The 19,958-nt window shown below is 47.5% G+C and overlaps 1 protein-coding gene across 2 annotated transcripts in view; it reads right to left on the bottom strand.

Annotated features, from left to right (window-relative positions):
• LOC115531985 (copine-8) overlaps positions 1–15,335 on the bottom strand; it is a 61,928-nt gene extending 46,593 nt beyond the window's left edge. Inside the window, exon 1 of one of the 2 annotated variants that reach the window (XM_030341387.1) lies at positions 15,051–15,335. In XM_030341387.1, the coding sequence (XP_030197247.1) occupies positions 15,051–15,148 (98 nt within the window). In that variant the 5' untranslated portion in view covers positions 15,149–15,335. The remainder of the gene's footprint in view (positions 1–15,050) is intronic. The other variant, XM_030341388.1, reaches the window with a different exon arrangement.
• Positions 15,336–19,958: the final 4,623 nt, after the last annotated feature.

Here is a 19,958-nt window from a genome sequence, read left to right as displayed (position 1 = left end):
GTGAACATTACAACATATGGGCCAAGTTCCTGTCCATACAAAATATTGTACAATAATATCCACATTTTCGCATTCGCAGCTGGTTGGGGGATCCAGAATCTGGATACAAAAGCATTGTTTAACTCCCAAATTCAAATCAAGCTAATTTAAAGTACGGGTATGCACAAGCCATTTCTCCTGGCCTCACTCAAACATCTGTTCATATGTATACCATATTCATACTTGATATGTCAGGATAAACATGTTGTGCTCATTCAGACCCTCATTCCTGCTACGAATGTTATCAAAGCAGCAAAGCACTTTCGTCTTTTCAAATCAGTGCAGGCTGCATCATTACGGATGACTGTGGCCCGACTGAACTGTGAATCACCGCGAGCACCAACACAAGGGTCTCTCTTCCCAAACACCAGAGTGCTTCAGCTATCTTTTACCTACGTGGTGAGAAGCCCTCGTGCTAAGTGCTCTCATACAGAGTTGGCGCATTAGAGTAGCATGTGACCAATGCAGACAGCAGACGTTTATGAGGGTTTACCCACCTAGACTGCGATGGAACAAATGGGCCACATCCAATCAGTTTCATTTCCTGTTCTGCTACCACAATACGTTTCGGAAAAAACACATCCATGCAACCCTAGCTGTAGGCGGTTGAAAACCGGCACCGGCGAACCCTCCATCGTCACAGCCTTTGTGTTGAAACAAGGGCTCCTTTATCTGCGAGCCAAGTCTGATCAGAGAGCATGGTGGACAGTGGGACGTGGCTCAGAGCTCCATCGGAATGGGGGGCAACAGATGCCTTGTTTTTGTAGCTATAGATAGAGAGAAGGAGGGAGGAGGAGACGAACAGGAAAAGAGAGGAGAGAGAAGGTAGATAGGAGGCCACTCCTGGAGGAGCACACTCTACTTAAAGGAGCAAAAAGCTCTGGGCATGGTTCAAGGCTGCGGTTTTGACTCTCTACTCATATCAATGTCCTCTTCCCAATTCACACCCAGTCCCCAACCTGACTGGCATTCTCTCTCTCCAGCACCTGCTCATACAAACACCTCTGGCATTTCAATACGCTGCTCTCGCTATATCGCATTTTACATTTCCCGCTCCTCCTCTCCTACGCTTGCTCCTCCTCACAATCGCTATCACGGTCACCATGCTCGGGCCTTTTCACGTTAGCATAAATGGCTACACTTTCCATAACTGGCAAGCTGACAGAACTGCACTAAAAAAAAAAACGTACGCCATAAAAACGCACGCTAAGTAACACTACCATGTTCATCCTTATGAAGACTCTAAACGATTCAGCGGTGGTCTCCACTTTGCCGGGTTTAGATGCAACCGCGAAAGCATAGCGGAGACACTTAACCAGAGTCTCCTGCTCTTGGGGAAAGAGCAGGAGGAGGACATTGGTAAATGGTTTGGCCCTCAATTACCGCAGAATAATGGGGCCTCCGAGTTCGTCAGCGGTTCACAACAACACAATGCACACGAGTAGTGCACGAGCAAGCGTAGGGTTTTAATACGGGGGGCGGGGGGTCTAAAAGAATCACTGTTATTCCTGAGAGCAGTGGGGGGAGGGGGGCATGGGAGTGTATGCTGCGCTGTGAGTTTGCATCTCTCACAGTTTTACATACATCAATAATACAACAGAGGGTTCGTACAAGTTGGTGTTCCTCGCTTGGTAAGTACTAGTGTTTAGCTTTAACCCAGTGGTTCTCACAAGGACCACTGGGTGGTGATTGGGCTACAGTGTGTGCACAGTTGAGCCAACCATGTCCCTGTGAGCTGGTGTATGTCTGTGCATGTATTCGTCGGGTTAGCCATGTGCCAAATGTTTCTATGAGGTTGGATGCTTGTTACACCACCAACGTCCCCACAAAGGGGGATGCATGTGTGTCTTTCTACAGCTGTGTGTGTGTGTGTGTGTGTGTGTGTGTGTGTGTGTGTGTGTGTGTGTGTGTGTGTGTGTGTATGTGTGTGTGTGTTGTGTGTGTGTGTGTGTGTGTGTGATGTCAGGCTGAAAACACACACACACACACACACACACACACACACACGGTATACTGAATTTTAAGTCCATTATTGACTGCTGTTTGGACCTGTGAAGTAAATTGAATTAAAGAGCAAATACATATTCATGAGATGACCTCTCCACAAGCAATCATTAAACAGTAGATTCACTGTCAGATCCAACAATTAACCCATGCTTCAGGTGAATGCCCCCGCTTCAAACAACCCCGAATCCTACCTGTATTGGGATTTGAGATTTAATACCTAAAATATACCTCACTCATTTTAGTCAAAGATGCAAAGAACATGAGAGGCAAAGAGAGAGAGGAAAGGGAGGGAGGGAGGGAGGGAGGGAGGGGGAGAGAGAGAGAGAGAGAGAGAGAGAGAGAGAGAGAGAGAGAGAGAGAGAGAGAGAGAGAGAGAGAGAGAGAGAGAGAGAGAGAGAGAGAGAGAGAGAGAGAGAGAGAGAGAGAGAGAGAATACAGGGAGAATGATTCAGAGAGGGGAGTGACAGTGCACGGACAGTAATGAAGAGCGAGGTAGAGGGAACGGGTGTGGGTAGGACAGAGAGAGAGAGAGCGAGGGAGAGAGAGAGAGTTAATGTGAGCCATGAGAGGGAGCCATCAAAGATAATAGAGGAGGAGAGAGAGTGACAGACAAGTCTGAAGAGAAAGAAGACGGCGTAATTATGTTCTCATGCTGGGAGATGGGGAAGTCTCTGCTATGAGATTGGCCTCTATTCAGCCAGTTTCTTCCCCAACCCATAGAGACACCATGGAGAACAGAATACTTGGAGAAGGAGGGGGTCAGTGCTAGACATTTTTAAAACCCTTCAAACAGTCGTATTAAAATGTAAAGGTAACTAAATGTAACGTAAAAGAATACATAATTGCACAAGCCACGTAAGTAGGTACATTTCAGGTTGTGAATACATATTCACAACGATTATATTCACGTGCTTTAAATGTGTCAATAATATAAATACAAATATTTTACTCAATTTAACTTTGTAAGTTGAGGGATAACCTTGCCTTCTGAACCCTGACACTGTTGTGGACGCATTTTATGTTTACCCGTGCGCTCCCAGGTTTCTGTGCCCAGGTGGTCGAGATAAATGGATGGCCACAAACACCAGCCCTGAGTTTCAAGGTCTGATATCTAAATCAATACATTATTTCACCCATCCATGCTCCAAACCCCTGGTGGCTGGGTCTCTCATCCTGCTCTGCCTCCCCCGTTACCTCTCTTCTCTCCCTCCTCCCCCTGTTCCCTCTCCCTCTCCCTCCTCCCCCTGTTCCCTCTCTTCTCTCCCTCCTCCCCCTGTTCCCTCTCTCTCCTTCCTCCCCCGTTCCCTCTCTTCTCTCCCTCCTCCCCCGTTCCCTCTCTTCTCTCCCTCTCCTTCCTCCCCCTGTTCCCTCTCTTCTCTCCCTCCTCCCCCGTTCCCTCTCTTCTCTCCCTCCTCCCCCGTTACCTCTCTTCTCTCCCTCCTCCCCCTGTTCCCTCTCCCTCTCCTTCCTCTCCCGTTCCCTCTCTTCTCTCCCTCTCCCTCTCCTTCCTCCCCCGTTCCCTCTCTTCTCTCCCTCTCCCTCCTCCCCCTGTTCCCTCTCCCTCTCCCTCCTCCCCCTGTTCCCTCTCTTCTCTCCCTCCTCCCCCTCTTCCCTCTCTTCTCTCCCTCCTCCCCCTGTTCCCTCTCCCTCCTCCCCCTGTTCCCTCTCTTCTCTCCCTCCTCCCCCTGTTCCCTCTCCCTCTCCTTCCTCCCCCGTTCCCTCTCTTCTCTTCTCTCCCTCCTCCCCCCGTTCCCTCTCTTCTCTCCCTCCTCCCCCTGTTCCCTCTCTTGCCTCCCTCTCCTTCCTCCCCCGTTCCCTCTCTTCTCTCCCTCCTCCCCCTCTTCCCTCTCTTCTCTCCCTCCTCCCCCTGTTCCCTCTCTTCTCTCCCTCCTCCCCCGTTCCCTCTCTTCTCTCCCTCTCCTTCCTCCCCCGTTCCCTCTCTTCTCTCCCTCCTCCCCCTGTTCCCTCTCTTCTCTCCCTCCTCCCCCTGTTCCCTCTCTTCTCTCCCTCCTCCCCCTGTTCCCTCTCTTCTCTCCCTCTCCTTCCTCCCCCGTTCCCTCTCTTCTCTCCCTCCTCCCCCTGTTCCCTCTCTTCTCTCCCTCCTCCCCCTGTTCCCTCTCTTCTCTCCCTCCTCCCCCGTTCCCTCTCTTCTCTCCCTCTCCTTCCTCCCCCGTTCCCTCTCTTCTCTCCCTCCTCCCCCTGTTCCCTCTCTTCTCTCCCTCCTCCCCCTGTTCCCTCTCTTCTCTCCCTCCTCCCCCTGTTCCCTCTCTTCTCTCCCCCTCCGTCCTCCCCCTCTTCCCTCTCTTCTCTCCCTCCTCCCCCTGTTCCCTCTCTTCTCTCCCCCTCCCTCCCCCCCATTTTCTTTGGCTGTACAGCTCAGGTAATATACAAAATGCATGCCTGTAGCTACAGAAGGAACCTAACCATAGCAAGAATTCAAAGAAGATAAAATTCAAAATACTCACATCAATACACCAATGTAGCAAATTGAAAGCCATCTGAGCTCATTTCAGAAATGATTTGATATGCAGTGCTGCTTTTGTCGTTTCATTTTAAAGCAAAATAAACACATTTCCCTGTATGCCGGTTGCAAATTGAATGGATGAAAAAATTCATCCCAAAAAAGTTTCCAACACAAAATCTTTGCTTTCCTTTGACATCCTCTCTCCCCAGTTGTAACATTTTCATTACTCCTCATTCCTCTACTGCCCCCTGCCCATCCTATCCAAGGACACAAGCTATGAAATGTGTGTCTGTGTGTGTGTGTGTGTGTGTGTGTGTGTGTGTGTGTGTGTGTGTGTGTGTGTGTGTGTGTGTGCGTGCGTGAGAGCGTGCAACCGCGCAACTGGCTCCCGATATTAAAACATGATGAAAGAAAAATGCACAAAATGCATTTCAACCCCACCCTCCACCTTTCTCCATCTTCTCTCTTTCTCTTTTTGACTGTGACCTGAATAGCGACTCTTCAGAGAATATGCCCTCTAACTGTTCTAGATACAACTCGCACAGCACACATACACCATATACATTATGTACACATAGGACCACAAACGACCACTTAGGTTGAACAAAGTATCCATGCATGCCATGCATCCATCCATCCATCCATCCATCCACCCAGCTCGCTAGCATATTCAGTACGATTCCAGTCATAGCTGGAATCGTCTAGCCACAGCTAGCATTATATGTTATCATCTAAGAGCCACCAATAGCATTAACTAATCTTGCTAACTAGCCTCAGCTAGCCACAGCTAGAATCAGCTTGCTATATCTAGCAGTGAATTAAAACTAGCATGGGCTAGCCACTGTTACCGACAGCTAGTCAGAGCTAGCAATATCTAGCAACGATTAGCCTCATCCAGCCCAATGCCGCTGGTGGTCGAAGCTAACATTAGCATTAATTCACTAACAATGAGCAGCTAACTCCCCTTCCCTTTGGTTGATTTTTTATCAAACTGAATTCTCAGTGAAGCAATTACCGGAAATTACAAAACACTTTCTGTTCTGTGTGTGTGTGTGTGTGTGTGTGTGTGTGTGTGTGTGTGTGTGTGTGTGTGTGTGTGTGTGTGTGTGTGTGTGTGTGTGTGTGTGTGTGTGTGTGTTCTATTCCGGGAGAAAGCCTCCCATAGAGCTTCCTCCGTGTCGGTCTCCATTCCATCCGTTAATCCATTCTCTATTCAGATTTTCTCTGCTCCCCCCGACCCCACTCACCGACTTTTGTTTAACCTAACCGTACCTTATCACACACACACACACACACACACACACACACACACACACACACACACACACACACACACACACACACACACACACACACACACACACACACACACAGCTTCGTTTCACATGACCATACCTTATCACTCTGACCAGCCATTCGGTGTGTTTTAGACATGTTGCCTCTGATTCAGCTCAAATTAATTATTCTCCATTGGCTTCATTGCTTCATATATAAGCTTCATTGTTGAAACACAATATCAAGAGGAATCTCGACTCAGATAAGCTGTGTTTAACCAACCGAACCTCCAAAGCCAATTCCTTCTTTGTGAAACATTTTAAGTGTGTTGTTGTTTATGTGGATTTCGTTAGGATCAGGCTAGTACCTAAAGGACAATTTGTAAGCTTTTAAACCACGACTTCATCTGAAGAAACCAGGACCCATGTGTTTGTACAGTCTGGAATAAATGATGCACATCGCTCTGTGTTTTTTCTTCTACTATTTTAACCGACACACCTGCAGGTTACCCGCAGCCCGAAAATAGACCCAGTTTGCCTCGTAACTGAGGCTAACTGCGGCTGACCACAGGCAACTGCACTCTTTGGATCTCTCCCCCCTCCCCCCCCACACACACACACACAGACAGACACACAGGTGTGCGAGTGTGTAGACAGCATGTGCCATTTTATCTTGTCTAAGGTAATTGATTCTGAGAGCCTGATTGCATCTGGACAGGATCGCAGATGTTTTAGGGTGACTGAGAGGGGGAGTGAGTGGGAGAAGGAGTGCCATGTATGAATACATATCACAACTCTTTAAGAACCTACCTGGTCTTAATGAGCGAGGAGACGAGAGAAAAAGAAATGGATGAGGGATCAAAAGTTGTAGAGATCAACAGAGAACGATAAAGAGACTAGCACACGCTAATCTGTATGAGTCTAATCTAAAACTAAAGAAGACATTCAGTGTGTGCAAAGTAGACATAGCACACTGGGCAGAGAGCGAACGCCTTATCCCTCCCCCCTCTCTCTGAACGCTCACAGTGGAGCTAGTAGTCTCTTTGTGTATTTCTTCGAATGTGTTTTGTGCATAATATATGTGTGTATATATTTTTGTTTCATTGTGTGTGTGAGTATGTCTGTGTGTTTGCTTATGTTGTGCAGGACTGTGTTGATAAGAACTAGCCACGGGGGTTAAAGTCCCCGACCATATACCTGGTTGGCTGGAGCATGTCCAGTTTATGGTGGCGCCAGAGATAGAAACAAAGAGGGCGCTGGGGAGGAAAGGTATGAGCTACTTAACCAGGCCTGAGGGCTCTGGCTCTCCCACCAGTCCTCGAGTGTTCCCTGGGCCAGCTTGTGTGGCCCCTATCATCCCTTTTGTCAGTCACTGCATCATAGTGCCATGGGACTAACCACAAATTAGACGTATATATATATGTAACCTAAAACACTGATTGGAGCGTTCCTCTACGTAAATGTTCTGCATTTATACCGCATTTTTCTAACCAGCGGCCCACTCAAAGCACTTTACTATATTGCCCAACATTCACCCATTCATGTACATGTCAGCCATGCAGGGCGACAGCCAGCTCGTCGGGAGCAGTCAGGGTGAGGCGTCTTGCTCAGGGACACCTCGACACTCGTTGGTTGAATAATATTTGAATACTATTTCATACCTTGTACCAGTGTGTTTTTTTGGCATGCAGCGGTTTTACATGTGTTTGTATTTTTGTAACCCTTTTTGTGCGTCTTTGTCACTTGCGTTTCTGCGCGTGTGTGTGTCTTTGTCCCATGAGTTTGTGCGCGTGTGCGCGTCGATATGCCTTAGTGTTGTTGTTCGTCTCCCCATCGTTGTGTACGACAGGTGTAGCTGTACCTCCAGAGGTGGTTGGCAGTAGGGGGTCGGCCGCTGTAATTATGAAGTAATTATTGATGAACCCCACCATCATTAGCACCTCCCCACCCGGCGGCCCCCTGCAGTGATTTAAACACTCCTTCAGACGGGACCCAGCAGGCCCCACCTCGCCCTCTCAGAACCTTCAGGAGGGTGGGGCTTTGACATGAGGATGATGCTGCCACTCAAACACCGCAGAAACAACACAGGAATAATCAATAGGAGAGGATACACTTCCATCCTCCGAACCAAAGAAACACCAGAACACACTCACACACAAATACACACTACCTGATATATGGCTGCACAGAGAGAGACAGAGCAAGAGGCTGAGAGAGGCCGAGAGAGAGAGGCCGAGAGAGAGAGAGAGAGAGAGAGAGAGAGAGAGAGAGAGAACAAGAGCAAGAGAGAGAGATCAATAGTCAATCACCCTGTGTAAATCTTTACAGACTCGACTGGATCTCGGAAAAATACCAACCTTATTACTGAACACGAATGCTACTCTCCAAGGCCTGCGCCTGCAGGCAAACACACACACGAACGCGCACGCACACAGACAGGAATTCAGATAATAAAGACAAATAGGAACAAAGGTGAATACAGAGACCCACAGCTACATAACTGGCAGAGGAAATAGAAAAGGCATATAGTTGGTGGGTAGACTGATATTCAATCAGACAGCCTCCAGTCACATGGGACCGACAGCCTGACAGACGGACAGACAGAAGGGTAGACAGACGGGCAGAAGACAGACGATTGCTCCTGCATTGTAATGTCTCTGTACGCCAACTCGTCTAAAATCCAGCGCCATGCTGTTCAGAAGGCCGTTGTAAACCCGCCGCCACGCAGCGGCTGGTCGTGCAACGGTCATGCACTGATTACAAACACACACAAACACACACACACAAACACACGCACAAACTAACACCCGACACACAGAGATGAACCCACTCCCACTAACATACACACAAACCTAACACACTCATAAAAACACACACACACACACACACACACACTCTCCTGACACAAACCCACATACACACACAAACACTAATACACACACACGCACACTGATTTACCCACTCCCCCTCACCAACACACACTGACACCCTCCTGCGCTTTTCTTCTGTATTGAATGCCCTCACCGCGGCCGCCCCTGGTTCCTCTTAAAAGCAGTCGGTTGGCAGGAAACTCTTCAATACGACGGCCATTACGGCAGCTCCATGGGGCCAAGAAGGTCAGCAACATCACCACCCGTAGAGAGAGAGAGAGAGAGAGAGAGAGAGAGAGAGAGAGAGAGAGAGAGAGAGAGAGAGAGAGAGAGAGAGAGAGAGAGAGAGAGAGAGAGAGAGAGAGAGAGAGAGAGAGAGAGAGAGAGAGAGAGCGACCCAGAGAGATGGAGAGAGAGAGCGACCCAGAGAGATGGAGAGAGAGAGCGAAAAAGAGAGTAAGATAGAGAGACAGAGACAGAGAAAGAGAGAGAGAGAGAGAGAGAGAGAGAAGGAATAGCAGAGTGGTGGTGGGGAGCTGAAAATAGCCGGACCAGTCACGGGTCACTGCGATGGTGAACCAGGGAGGAAGATGGCTTCAGCTGGTAAATGAGTCAACGGCTCTCTCTGAAGGCCAGAGGAGGAGACTTTAAATAAACTCTCTATGGGACTCAAACCCACCGTGGAGGTCGGTGGGTAATCACAATAATGGCGGGTAAGGGGGGGCCTGGAGCTTCTGAGATTAGATCCACGTGGCCTTGGACTTTAGAAGAACCTGCCACGAAGGCACTAAGTCCATCCAAGACCCACCCACCTACCAACTGCCCAAATAGTTATAATCCAAACCCTCCCTCAGCTTACTGTTAAATTGGGATGTTGGTCTGATCATTCCTGGTAGAGCCAAGGAGAGGCAATCTGAGGGTTCAAACCAATGAGTGACAACAACTTAAATTTACATTTAAGGCATTTAGCAGACTATTTTATCCAAAGTGACTTACAAGTACATTTGCCCAATGAAAGAGAAACAATAATATATCACTGTCGGTACAGTAAGGATGTTTATAGAACCAACTGACAAGCACTAACAATTGCTAGCTTAACCCATTCCCTGTATAAAACAAGGATAGCTAGGGTAAAATGCTACCTGCTACCTTTAAGTGCCGTACACTATACAATAAGCTTCCAAAGAAGGTAAGGGGTTCTTGAATTGCAACAGTGAATGAGGGTACACTGGTTGAAAATCAGTTGCTCGTGTGTTGAAGACGGCTGAGCGTTAATTGACAAAATATTCACATAATGGATGTTTCCTGAGGTACAAAATGAACAGTTTTTTTAAATGAAGGTGCCATCAAGGTATAATTGGACTTCTTTTATTTGGCAAATAAATATTTTAGAAGCAGGATGAGCATTACTATTTTTCTGCAGACCAATATAAAAGGGGGAGGTCTGGAATAAATTCCCTCATCATCTTCACCATCTCCCAACAAACGGAACAAAGGACACCTGACACAAAGAGCCAATCAGAAGCTGCCCCTTGCAATGACCTGTGATTCACCGTAGGTGGTGCTGTTCCTGTGGTTTCGCCTTCAGTGTTGTGTTGCCCTTTAAAGAAACCGTGGAGCAGGCTGAGATGGCTCCGAGCTCAATGGTAATTACAGCCAGCGCCTGGGGGAGTAGGTGCTGTTTCACATGGACAATGTGACTCGCCTGTAGAGTATAAAAATACCCCAGAGACGTGTGGAAAGTCAATGCATTCCTCCGGTATTGGCATCTCCTCCACGGCGCCTTTATAGATGAAAGACCGCGCATTGAGAATGTACCTTGTTAGCTCATTACAAAATGATATTCTCCAACAAAGAATGTCCAAGTTGATAAGTCATCCAATCGTAATCGATTTAGCTCTCTCTACATCCATCAAAATTGACGCTTGAGTTACATAACGTGTGGGAGTGGCCTAAGGCCCAATCCCATTTCTACCCCTTACCCCTTCCCCTTCCCCCTTAAAAACAAGGGGGAGGGGTAAGGGTAAGGGGTAAGGGGTAGAAATGGGATTGGGCCTAACTCTACCGTGCAACCAGGTGGAGGGTAGAGAGATCAGTGGTCTGTAACTGGTAGGCTGATCTGTACGGTAGAGAGATCAGCCGTATACCAGTGGTTTGTCACTGGTAGGCTGATCTATCAACTTCCTATCCCATCTATCCTAATAGCACGTGTCTTAGTGAAATGTAAATTATGTCATCGTTACCCTGCCTTAGGGCTACAAATAAAAAAAATTGCCACGATTGATCAGATCGTCAACCGTCTACGTCGTCTTAACTGACGTCCTAACCCTGATGCAGCTCGGCGATCCCTATCGAACCAGTTCCATGCTGACTCTTTACTGTGCTGCTGTTGGCAGTTGAAGCCCCCAGCTAGATACTGTGTTTTGTCACTTTAGCCCCGTATGTGTCAACACGTCAAGTATAGCATTAAACGGTGTCTAAATAACAGTCACACTTTAACCTATGGGGTAAGCTATGAAGCAACGCCCCATGGGAAGTCACGACCTGATTATAGCTGGAGGAAGTCTGTTTATTAGCCAAACAATCAGGGAAATCCCACGTGTGAATTCAATACTGATGATAAGCCAATCATCCATAGGGTTGACAGAAGTTAGCATAGCTGTGATCCGCGGTTATCGTCAGTATGTGGGTCAATCAAGATGAGCGCTCATTCTGAAACCAATGATGCAGTTAAACTGCTTCAACCTGCTCATTGCCTTATAGTCGTTAATTAGTTTTAATTATTCAACACAACTTTACAAAGAAAAAAACCCACAAACGAATCACACGCAAACATCACCACGGACTCTCCCTCATCATCACCTGCCAGTCAACAGATGCTTTCGCTTTCACCGAAAGGACTTGTGGCCATGTCGCTGTTGGAGCAGTCAAACAGGACAAACAAGGCGGCCCAGGTTGTTTACTACTGCTCTGGGACCAGGGAGGGGAGACACACAGCTGAGAGGGAGATGGAGAAGGAGGTCAACAGAGAACAAGAATGAGGGAGACAACACTGGAGACTGAGATGCAGGGGTCGGAGAGGGACAGGAAAGGGAGAGAGAGAGAGAGAGAGAGAGAGAGAGAGAGAGAGAGAGAGAGAGAGAGAGAGAGAGAGAGAGAGAGAGAGAGAGAGAGAGAGAGAGAGAGAGAGAGAGAGAGAGAGAGAGAGAGAGAGAGAGAGAGAGAGAGAGAGAGAGAGAGAGAGAGAGAGAGAGAGAGAGAACAAAAAATAATACAGGAAAGGAGGACAAGAGGACAAGAGTGCAGAGCCCGACACTGGTACAGCCACGGTGACAGAGTGCCTTCTGGGAGGTGTAGTCCCAAGCTGGCTCTAGGTTACACTTACACAGAGATAGCTACACTCAAGGTTAGAGGTCAGAGATGATGACATTATACTAGCGTTCGCTACAACACCACGGGTTTGTATCTCCCTACTCATAGGGGTTAAGGGAAGTTCAGTGTGACAACGTTCCTTGAAATGCTCCGTACATGTGCGAGTGTAAAAAGCTCAGAGATCAGATTGTATCAGACAGAAAGACAACAGGCAGACAGACAATCGGAGTACCTCAAACTCAAGAGGCTGGTGTCTCCCTGTGAACTTAAGCTCGAGCATTTCCAAACCCTGACAGGTCAATCCATCAACACGGCCGACAGACGCTCTGCTGGGCACATCTACCTCCCCACACCAAGCAGAGCTGGGGGATTGTTCTGAGGCACGCGACAATACCGTGATGTTGCTGTTCACGTCCAGGGATAACCAATAAGATATCTGAGAGATGAGATTGATGTGTGGTAAAATTGAGATGTATGTGTTATGGAATAGAGATTTGGGTGTGTTATTAAATTGAGGGGTGTGTGTGTGTCATGGAAGGAGGGTGTGTGTGTGTATCATGGATTAAGGATTTGTGTGTCTACCTTGGAATGAGGCTGTGTCTGTGTTATGGAATGGAGGTATATGTGTGTGTGTGTGTGTGTGTGTGTGTGTGTGTGTGTGTGTGTGTGTGTGTGTGTGTGGCGAGCGGGTGTGTGTATGTGTTTGTATGATCTGTTTGTATGTATGTATGTATTTATGTACTGTATGTACTAGGGCTGGGCGACTAATCAATTTTTTGATTACTGACTGTTTTAAAGGGCAGAACAACTGGATACATATCTGTCTATTATTTTAGATTGGAACATTTTCTTTGGACCATTTTGTGTATTTTTTAAGGCGAAATTTCTCCGATACAATGTTTTTTTTGGGCGAGACATGCTGAACATGTTTTCAAACTCAAAAATAATCATTTGAATAATCGTGATTTCAATATTGACCAAAGTAATCGTGAGTAAGATTTTTCCCATAATAGAGCAGCCCTAGTATGTACACGTGTGTGTGTGTGTGTGTGTGTGTGTGTGTGTGTGTGTGTGTGTGTGTGTGTGTGTGTGTGTGTGTGTGTGTGTGTGTGTGTGTGTGTGTGTGTGTGTGTGTGTGTGTGTGTGTGTGTGTGTGTGTGTGTGTGTGCGCGCGCGTGCATTTCAATGTTTGTGATTCTTTCTCTGTATGTCCATGACAGGGCTCGGAGCAGCTTAATAACAGGCTCCAGCGGCGCTGATCTGAAGTCAGCAGATGACAACAGGAGAATATTTAGAGCTGATCACTTCAGACTGTCAAGCCGGGGGTTGAACAGTCAACACACACGCCAGACCGAAGATGGATCCATCAGTACTGTACGTGTGTGTGTGTGAGAGGCAGTGCACAACACCGCTGGCTGTGTGTGTGTGTGTGTGTGTGTGTGTGTGTGTGTGTGTGTGTGTGTGTGTGTGTGTGTGTGTGTGTGTGTGTGTGTGTGTGTGTGTGTGTGTGTGTGTGTTTTTCGGACAACATATGTCAATTGGATCGATTATCGTTAATCTCTCATCCCCCGTAAGCGATCATCTGTCACCCGTCATCGACGGACTGTGTGTGATTCAAAAGGCCGGGCGTCTTTCTGTCGGTCCAAGCCGCTAAATTACGACCACTCAGAGCTTTGGATGAGCTGTACTAACACAGGTGTGGATCAGGTGGATCAGCAGGGGAAGGCCAGATCCTAATGTTCGAGATAGACCCTCACGGAAACAATTCTTTATCTAGAGTCTCTCTCTCTCTCTCTCTCTCTCTCTCTCTCTCTCTCTCTCTCTCTCTCTCTCTCTCTCTCTCTCTCTCTCTCTCTCTCTCTCTCTCTCTCTCTCTCTCTCTCTCTCTCTCTCTCTCTCTCATGTTACAAATGCTGTCAAGTGGATTTGAGGAGAGACACCACAGACACACACACACACACACACACACACACACACACCTTACATTTCTATTTCGTCAACACCATTTTAACGACATTTATACTAGCATAGATTCACTGTCCACGCCAGACTGAGGAAAACACGCACCACAATGTGTAAACCTTGAACACCTCATTGCCATGCCAATGGAAAAATAAGTTGGACAGAGGGCTCTTTGTTTTGAGCTCACCAAGAACCAAACATACTCTATGGAGGACTCGGTCTGTAACACGGGAATGAAAAGCCCTTGGCTACAAGTTTATAGAACATGCATTCACACATTGAATTCAACCAATGAAAAGGCCAATGGCCAATTAAACCCTTCCACTGACTTTCTGGTCGGCACACAGGTTATAGGAATAATGGCATGGCTTTGCTTAGCAATCAACAAGATGGACACTTCGCACACATAAATGTTCTCTCTTTACAGCAATCACAACTACAACCGATCCAGTGTGTAGTGCATTAAGAATACGATAGCGTTACACAGGCTACATGATCTTCAATCGATGGACCCTTCAACAGAAGCGCAGCCGCGCATTCCTCCACTGGCAGCTCTCGCGAGATTACTGAGATAAAAACAATAATTTAGTTTCGTTACTTTTTCCAGTCCGTTTTTTTGATCAACCGTACATACAAATCAGGGCTGACAGGAGTCAGAGCAAAAAAAACAGTGAACCACACCAGTGAAGCCAACCAGTGAACCACACCAGTGAACCCAGTGATCTGTCACACGGTCGCGGTGCTTCTTCACAACACGGCAGCGTGCTGGGGGGCTCGCGCTCGGCAGCTCGCTCCCACACGCGAAGAGCAAGTTGCGCTCTCTACAAACATCACGAGAGAAGGTCAATTCGGAAATGTTACGACAATTATTAAGGTTAAATCCTCCTTAAAACGAGACAGCCCGGTTGTCAGTTTACCAAAAGAGCAGATTTATCAGAATTTTTGTTTTTTCCGCATTCGTACTTTTCCCCGTCGGTGTCCCCCCAGTAAGTTGAACGGACAATCAAACCAAAACTTGTTCCTGTCGTCGACGTCTGGCGTTAACCGCCACGGTTCTCTTACCTGCAGGACACGGTGATCTCAACTTTGGTGGCCGGGATAGCGGCGTTGAGCGGGTCGAAGTCGCCTATGGACGCCATGTTGAGGAAAGTGTTGCTCATGCCGAAAGGTTTTCTTATCCAGCCCTCCTCCTCCTGGCGCGTGGCGCGATCAGACCGCACCTCCTACTCCTCGAGCGGCGCGGGGAGAAAGGTGTGTGCGCGCGAACGGCTCGCAACGCCAAGCGGGCAGGCGGCAGGAATCTGGGATAGATGTGATGTCATCCAAAACACACCGTATTTTTTTCTCTCTCCCTCTCCCTCTCTCCCTCTCCCTCTCTCCCTCTCCCTCTCCCTCTCCCTCTCCCTCTCTCTCTCTCTCTCTCTCTCTCTCTCTCTCTCTCTCTCTCTCTCTCTCTCTCTCTCTCTCTCTCTCAGCATCAGCCTCTCTCTCACTTTCTTTCTTTCTTATTCTCTTTCTCCATCTCTATCAAACACTCATTCTGTCTATCCTGTCTTTCCGTCTCTCTTACCCTCTCTCTCTCCATCTTGTCCTCTCTCCATCTCTCTTACCATGTCTCTCTCCATCTCTTATACTCTCTCTCCATCCCTCTTACCCTCTCTCGGCCTCACACACGGCTAGTGTCTCTCTGTCCTCATCCCTCCAGGCGCGGGATTGGATGTTAATTAAGTAAATAGTGGAGTGACAATAATACAAAAGACAACGTCCACAGATTATGGTGTGTGTGAGTGTGTGTGCATGCGAGCTTGTGTGGTTGTGTGCGTGTGGCTGGCTGTGGTTCTGTGCGTGTGGTTGTGTGTGCGTGTGCTTGCATGTGTGTGAGCATGCTCTTGTTTGTGCGGGCGTTTGTGTGCGTGCGTGTGTGCATGCCTGTGTATGTGCGTGCGCGTGTGTGTGTGCGTGCGCACATGGTTCTCTAAAGATGACGCACCATTCCTCACTGGTTACTGACCGACTACATATCCAAATATAGCTCACACACTCACAAATGTACACACATACATGCACACATGCACACACACACTCAAACTACAGGCTTTCCCACGCATAAGCGCACAAAAACACTCACCCTGGCACACAAACAGAAAAATACACAACGTGGAATCCAGAGATTGGTTGAGGTAAGGTCGTCGATCCCTCTGACAATCAATCAACCATCACCCATCCCCCTGTCAATTAATCATCCATCAACCATCCCTCTCTCAATTAATCATGCAGCCATCCATCACCCGTTCTTCTGTCAATCAATAATCCATCCATCTCCCTTCCCTCTGTCAATCAATCAACCAACACCCATCCCTCTGTCAATCAATCAATCATCCCTGATCCCTCTGTCAATCAATCATCCATCACCCATCCCTCTGTCAATCAATCAACCATCCCTGATCCCTCCGTCAATCAATCATCCATCCATCACCGTTCCCTCTGTCAATCAATCATCCATCACCCATCCTTCTGTCAATCAATCATCCATCACCCATCCTTCTGTCAATCAATCAATCATCCATCACCCATCACATCTGAAGACACTGTGTGCGCGGTGTTAAAACCATTCAAATTAATGTCATCACCCCCTAAAGATGTGACTCCATGTTTCAGGTCTGGTCCTTAGAGACGGCCCCCGGTTCTGTGGGATGCCGTTTCCGTGGCGGCCAGGGAGCCGGCGCCTCCATCTCGCCTAGTCTTTCCAGCTCATAAAGCAGCACTGGTATTTATAGCCGGAGGGATCGCGGACGAGGAGAGACAAGCGGAGGGGAGGGAGATATCGACCCTTTCCTTGGTCAGTCACTTATATTAACAGAGCTCAGGAAATAGCAACACAGCCGTCCTCCTCGTCGAACACTGTATGTGTGTGTGTGTGTTTTCTCGTTAACGATTATCTCGTTATGAATTTATCGAAGCCCTTTATAGATCTGAAATGATTGGTTACTTTACTGTGTGGTCCTCGAAATAATGCCCTCCTCCCTCCCGCTCTCGTTCTGTGTGTTTCTCTCCTTCTCCCTCTCCCTCGTCATCATGTCTTCTCTCCTCTCTCTGTATCTGGGTTGATCTTCCTGCTAGATTTAACATCTCGGATGGCTTTAGGCTTCTCAGTCAGGAATTCCATCTCTTTTCTGTTTACCTCATCTATATCCCTCACGCATGCACACCTTTCAGATGGGAATAGACCAGTCTCTCCCACTACGTCTGACCATATTTACGCCTCCAGTGGAGTTCTCAGCCCAGCCGTTTTCACCCAGTGAATATTGATCTCTCTAGAATCTCCTGGGATCTCTGAAGCACTTCCTCTGCTGCTAGTCAAATAGTATCTGGGAAATAGGTTTGATTCCCGGGCAGTGTAAGTAGAATCAGGCCAGGCAGGCATGGAGACAGCTCGGGTAAATGAGCTCCCGGAAGCACCAATCAGATCACTCAGACATGGTATCCCACTATGAGCAATCAATATCTTCTCATCTGATATGCACTTGATTTCCACCCTAGCTGAATGGAAGACTACAAATACTTGATTCAGTCATCACACAATTTTCTTTTGAAGTATTCAGAATATCTGATAAAAGTAGACGCCGAACACAAAAACAACAGATTTGCTAAAATATGCAACACACCATCCACTTCAGAGATCAGTACAGTCAACTTTCAAGAGATTCCAGCACAGAAAAAGTAGTTTCACAGACCCTTACCTTTCAAAGAGATGATATTGGAGGGTTATCTTTCAGTAATAATATAGATTTCCGCAGCAATCCATGCTCCATCGCACAGGGGAGACCTCTGCTCTGCTACACTCCAGACAGCAACATAAAGCCAGAGTTATTGAAGAATAGCATCCAAGATATGAACACTTCAAGGTAAGTGGGAAAGGTTATGATTTTACACTTGACGGTTTTAAGGCCAGAAACACGGTAGGTCCAGTTTCGGCCACCACCCATCACAGGACACAATGTATGCCCTTGCCCTTTTTTTCCTCCCCATTTTTATAATGATAGTGTCATAGTTCTAAAAATAATTTGACATACATGACAGGACAACACATCACGCCATGTCAAAATAGATACTCCATTCTCACTGCCTTTTGAATAAACCCGTCTTTGCACTTAAATTCCCTTCTTGTTTATTCCACAAATATTTCGGCCTTCTTAAAGGTCCCATGGCATGATACTTTATGGATGCTTTTACACAGGTGTTAGTGGGCCCCTAATACAGTACTGTACTTGAAGACGTTAAAAAAATTCAGCCTTGTTGCAACATTACAGCCACTACGAGCCAGTCCCACAAAGAGCTTTCCACAAACGTGCCATTTTTTTGAGGCGGGTAAAGGTTGAGGGTGGGGGTGTGGCCCTGAGCAGCTTGCGGCCATGGTACCATGCGCTAGTGTTTACAGTTGATGTATTGTATCGCAATGACGAGGCGCACATAGCTCATGGCCGTGTTCTGTAAATATCTAGAACACTGGGTGCTCTGGCGGGAGTCCCGGAGCTCTATATCTAAATAATATCCTATTATACATGGATATCTTTATCATATAATATATATGTAGCAGGTTCACAGAGCGCTTGCACACCAGGTTTGCTTTTTCCAACAGAAAGTCCTTTTATTTCGTTCGCTCAGTCCAACAAAACACAATTCCTTGGACGTAAATCATAACTCCGCTCCAAGCGGTCACAGGATGCGTTTCCAGGCGATCTCTGGTGTCGATCGCCCCTGCCTCTCTCTCTCTGCTCCCCGGTCTTCCCACTAACCACAAAGCAGGCACATATATACAAACATTCCCTGATTGGCCTGAGTGCTGACACCTGCTGCACTCAGGTCCAACCCCCCCCCAGCCAATCCGGTGCGCTCCCAACCTGCCCATACTCCCCCTGCAGGCCAGACGTCACACGTCCCCCCACAATATATTAAAATGGCCGAAAGCTGTGTGCGCCTACAACGATATTATCAATCTCAAACGACTGCGTCGGGTTCTCCAACGTTTCTGGTTCTTCCACTTCCACATCAATCTGAAGTAGACATGGAGGAGAAAGGGATTGTTGCTTGCGATTGTCTCCCGCCGTAGCCCCACTGCCGTGCTCGCTGCCGAGGCGGTGGTGCCTCGGCAGCGGGCAGTGGGGCTCCGGCGGGAGACAATCGCGGGCCACAAACCCTTTCTCTTCCATGTCGTGGTTCATGTACTTCAGGTCGATTCAAAGCCAAAGTTTATTTTCCCCAATTCCTTCACAGCCATGGCTGAGATAACCCCCACTTCTAATCTCGTTGTAGAAATACCAGAGACGTCAGGGAACCCGACGTGATATGCGCCATAACACCAACAGCAGAACGGTTAAATAACAAAGAAGTGTAAAACACTTGCGTTACAGTGTGTGTATTCACACACACAAACACACGTGGCGTTCGCATGGTCGTAGCTCGTCTCATTGGCGGGCCATATTCTCTGGGTGGGCAAGGCAGAGAAAAGGGAGGTAACTTATGACGACATATGGGGCCGAATTCGGGGCCAAGAGTGTCTGAGCATTCATTTTTCAATGGCAGAGCAGGATACCTATTGCTCGTTTTACACCTCACGCCATTTCTAGCTACTTGGGGACCATAGTCAGGCTAGGGGAACTCATATTAATGTTAGAAAACCTCATAAAGTGATATTGTCATGCCATGGCACCTTTGATTACAAGTAGCTCTTGTAGGTTTAATCATCTTACGTGGCCTGTATGAGAAATTCTAAAACGGGAAACATTTTCACACGGGTAAGAGTTTTGTTGCCACAACAACCTGCTGCAAAAGGTTGCTTTGATCAGTGTGAACCTGCGTTTCCATAGGGGCACGTATGAGCATGGTCCGCTCAAAATAGCCCTGAATTCATGCTGCCTTACCGCAATACAAGTTTGTATTGTTGCACCGCGGAAAGAACGAGATAAAGAG

This window comes from Gadus morhua, chromosome 19 (genome assembly GCF_902167405.1).
Source record: "Gadus morhua chromosome 19, gadMor3.0, whole genome shotgun sequence".
Classification (NCBI taxonomy): domain Eukaryota; kingdom Metazoa; phylum Chordata; class Actinopteri; order Gadiformes; family Gadidae; genus Gadus; species Gadus morhua.
This window is presented reverse-complemented; position numbering and strand designations above follow the sequence as displayed.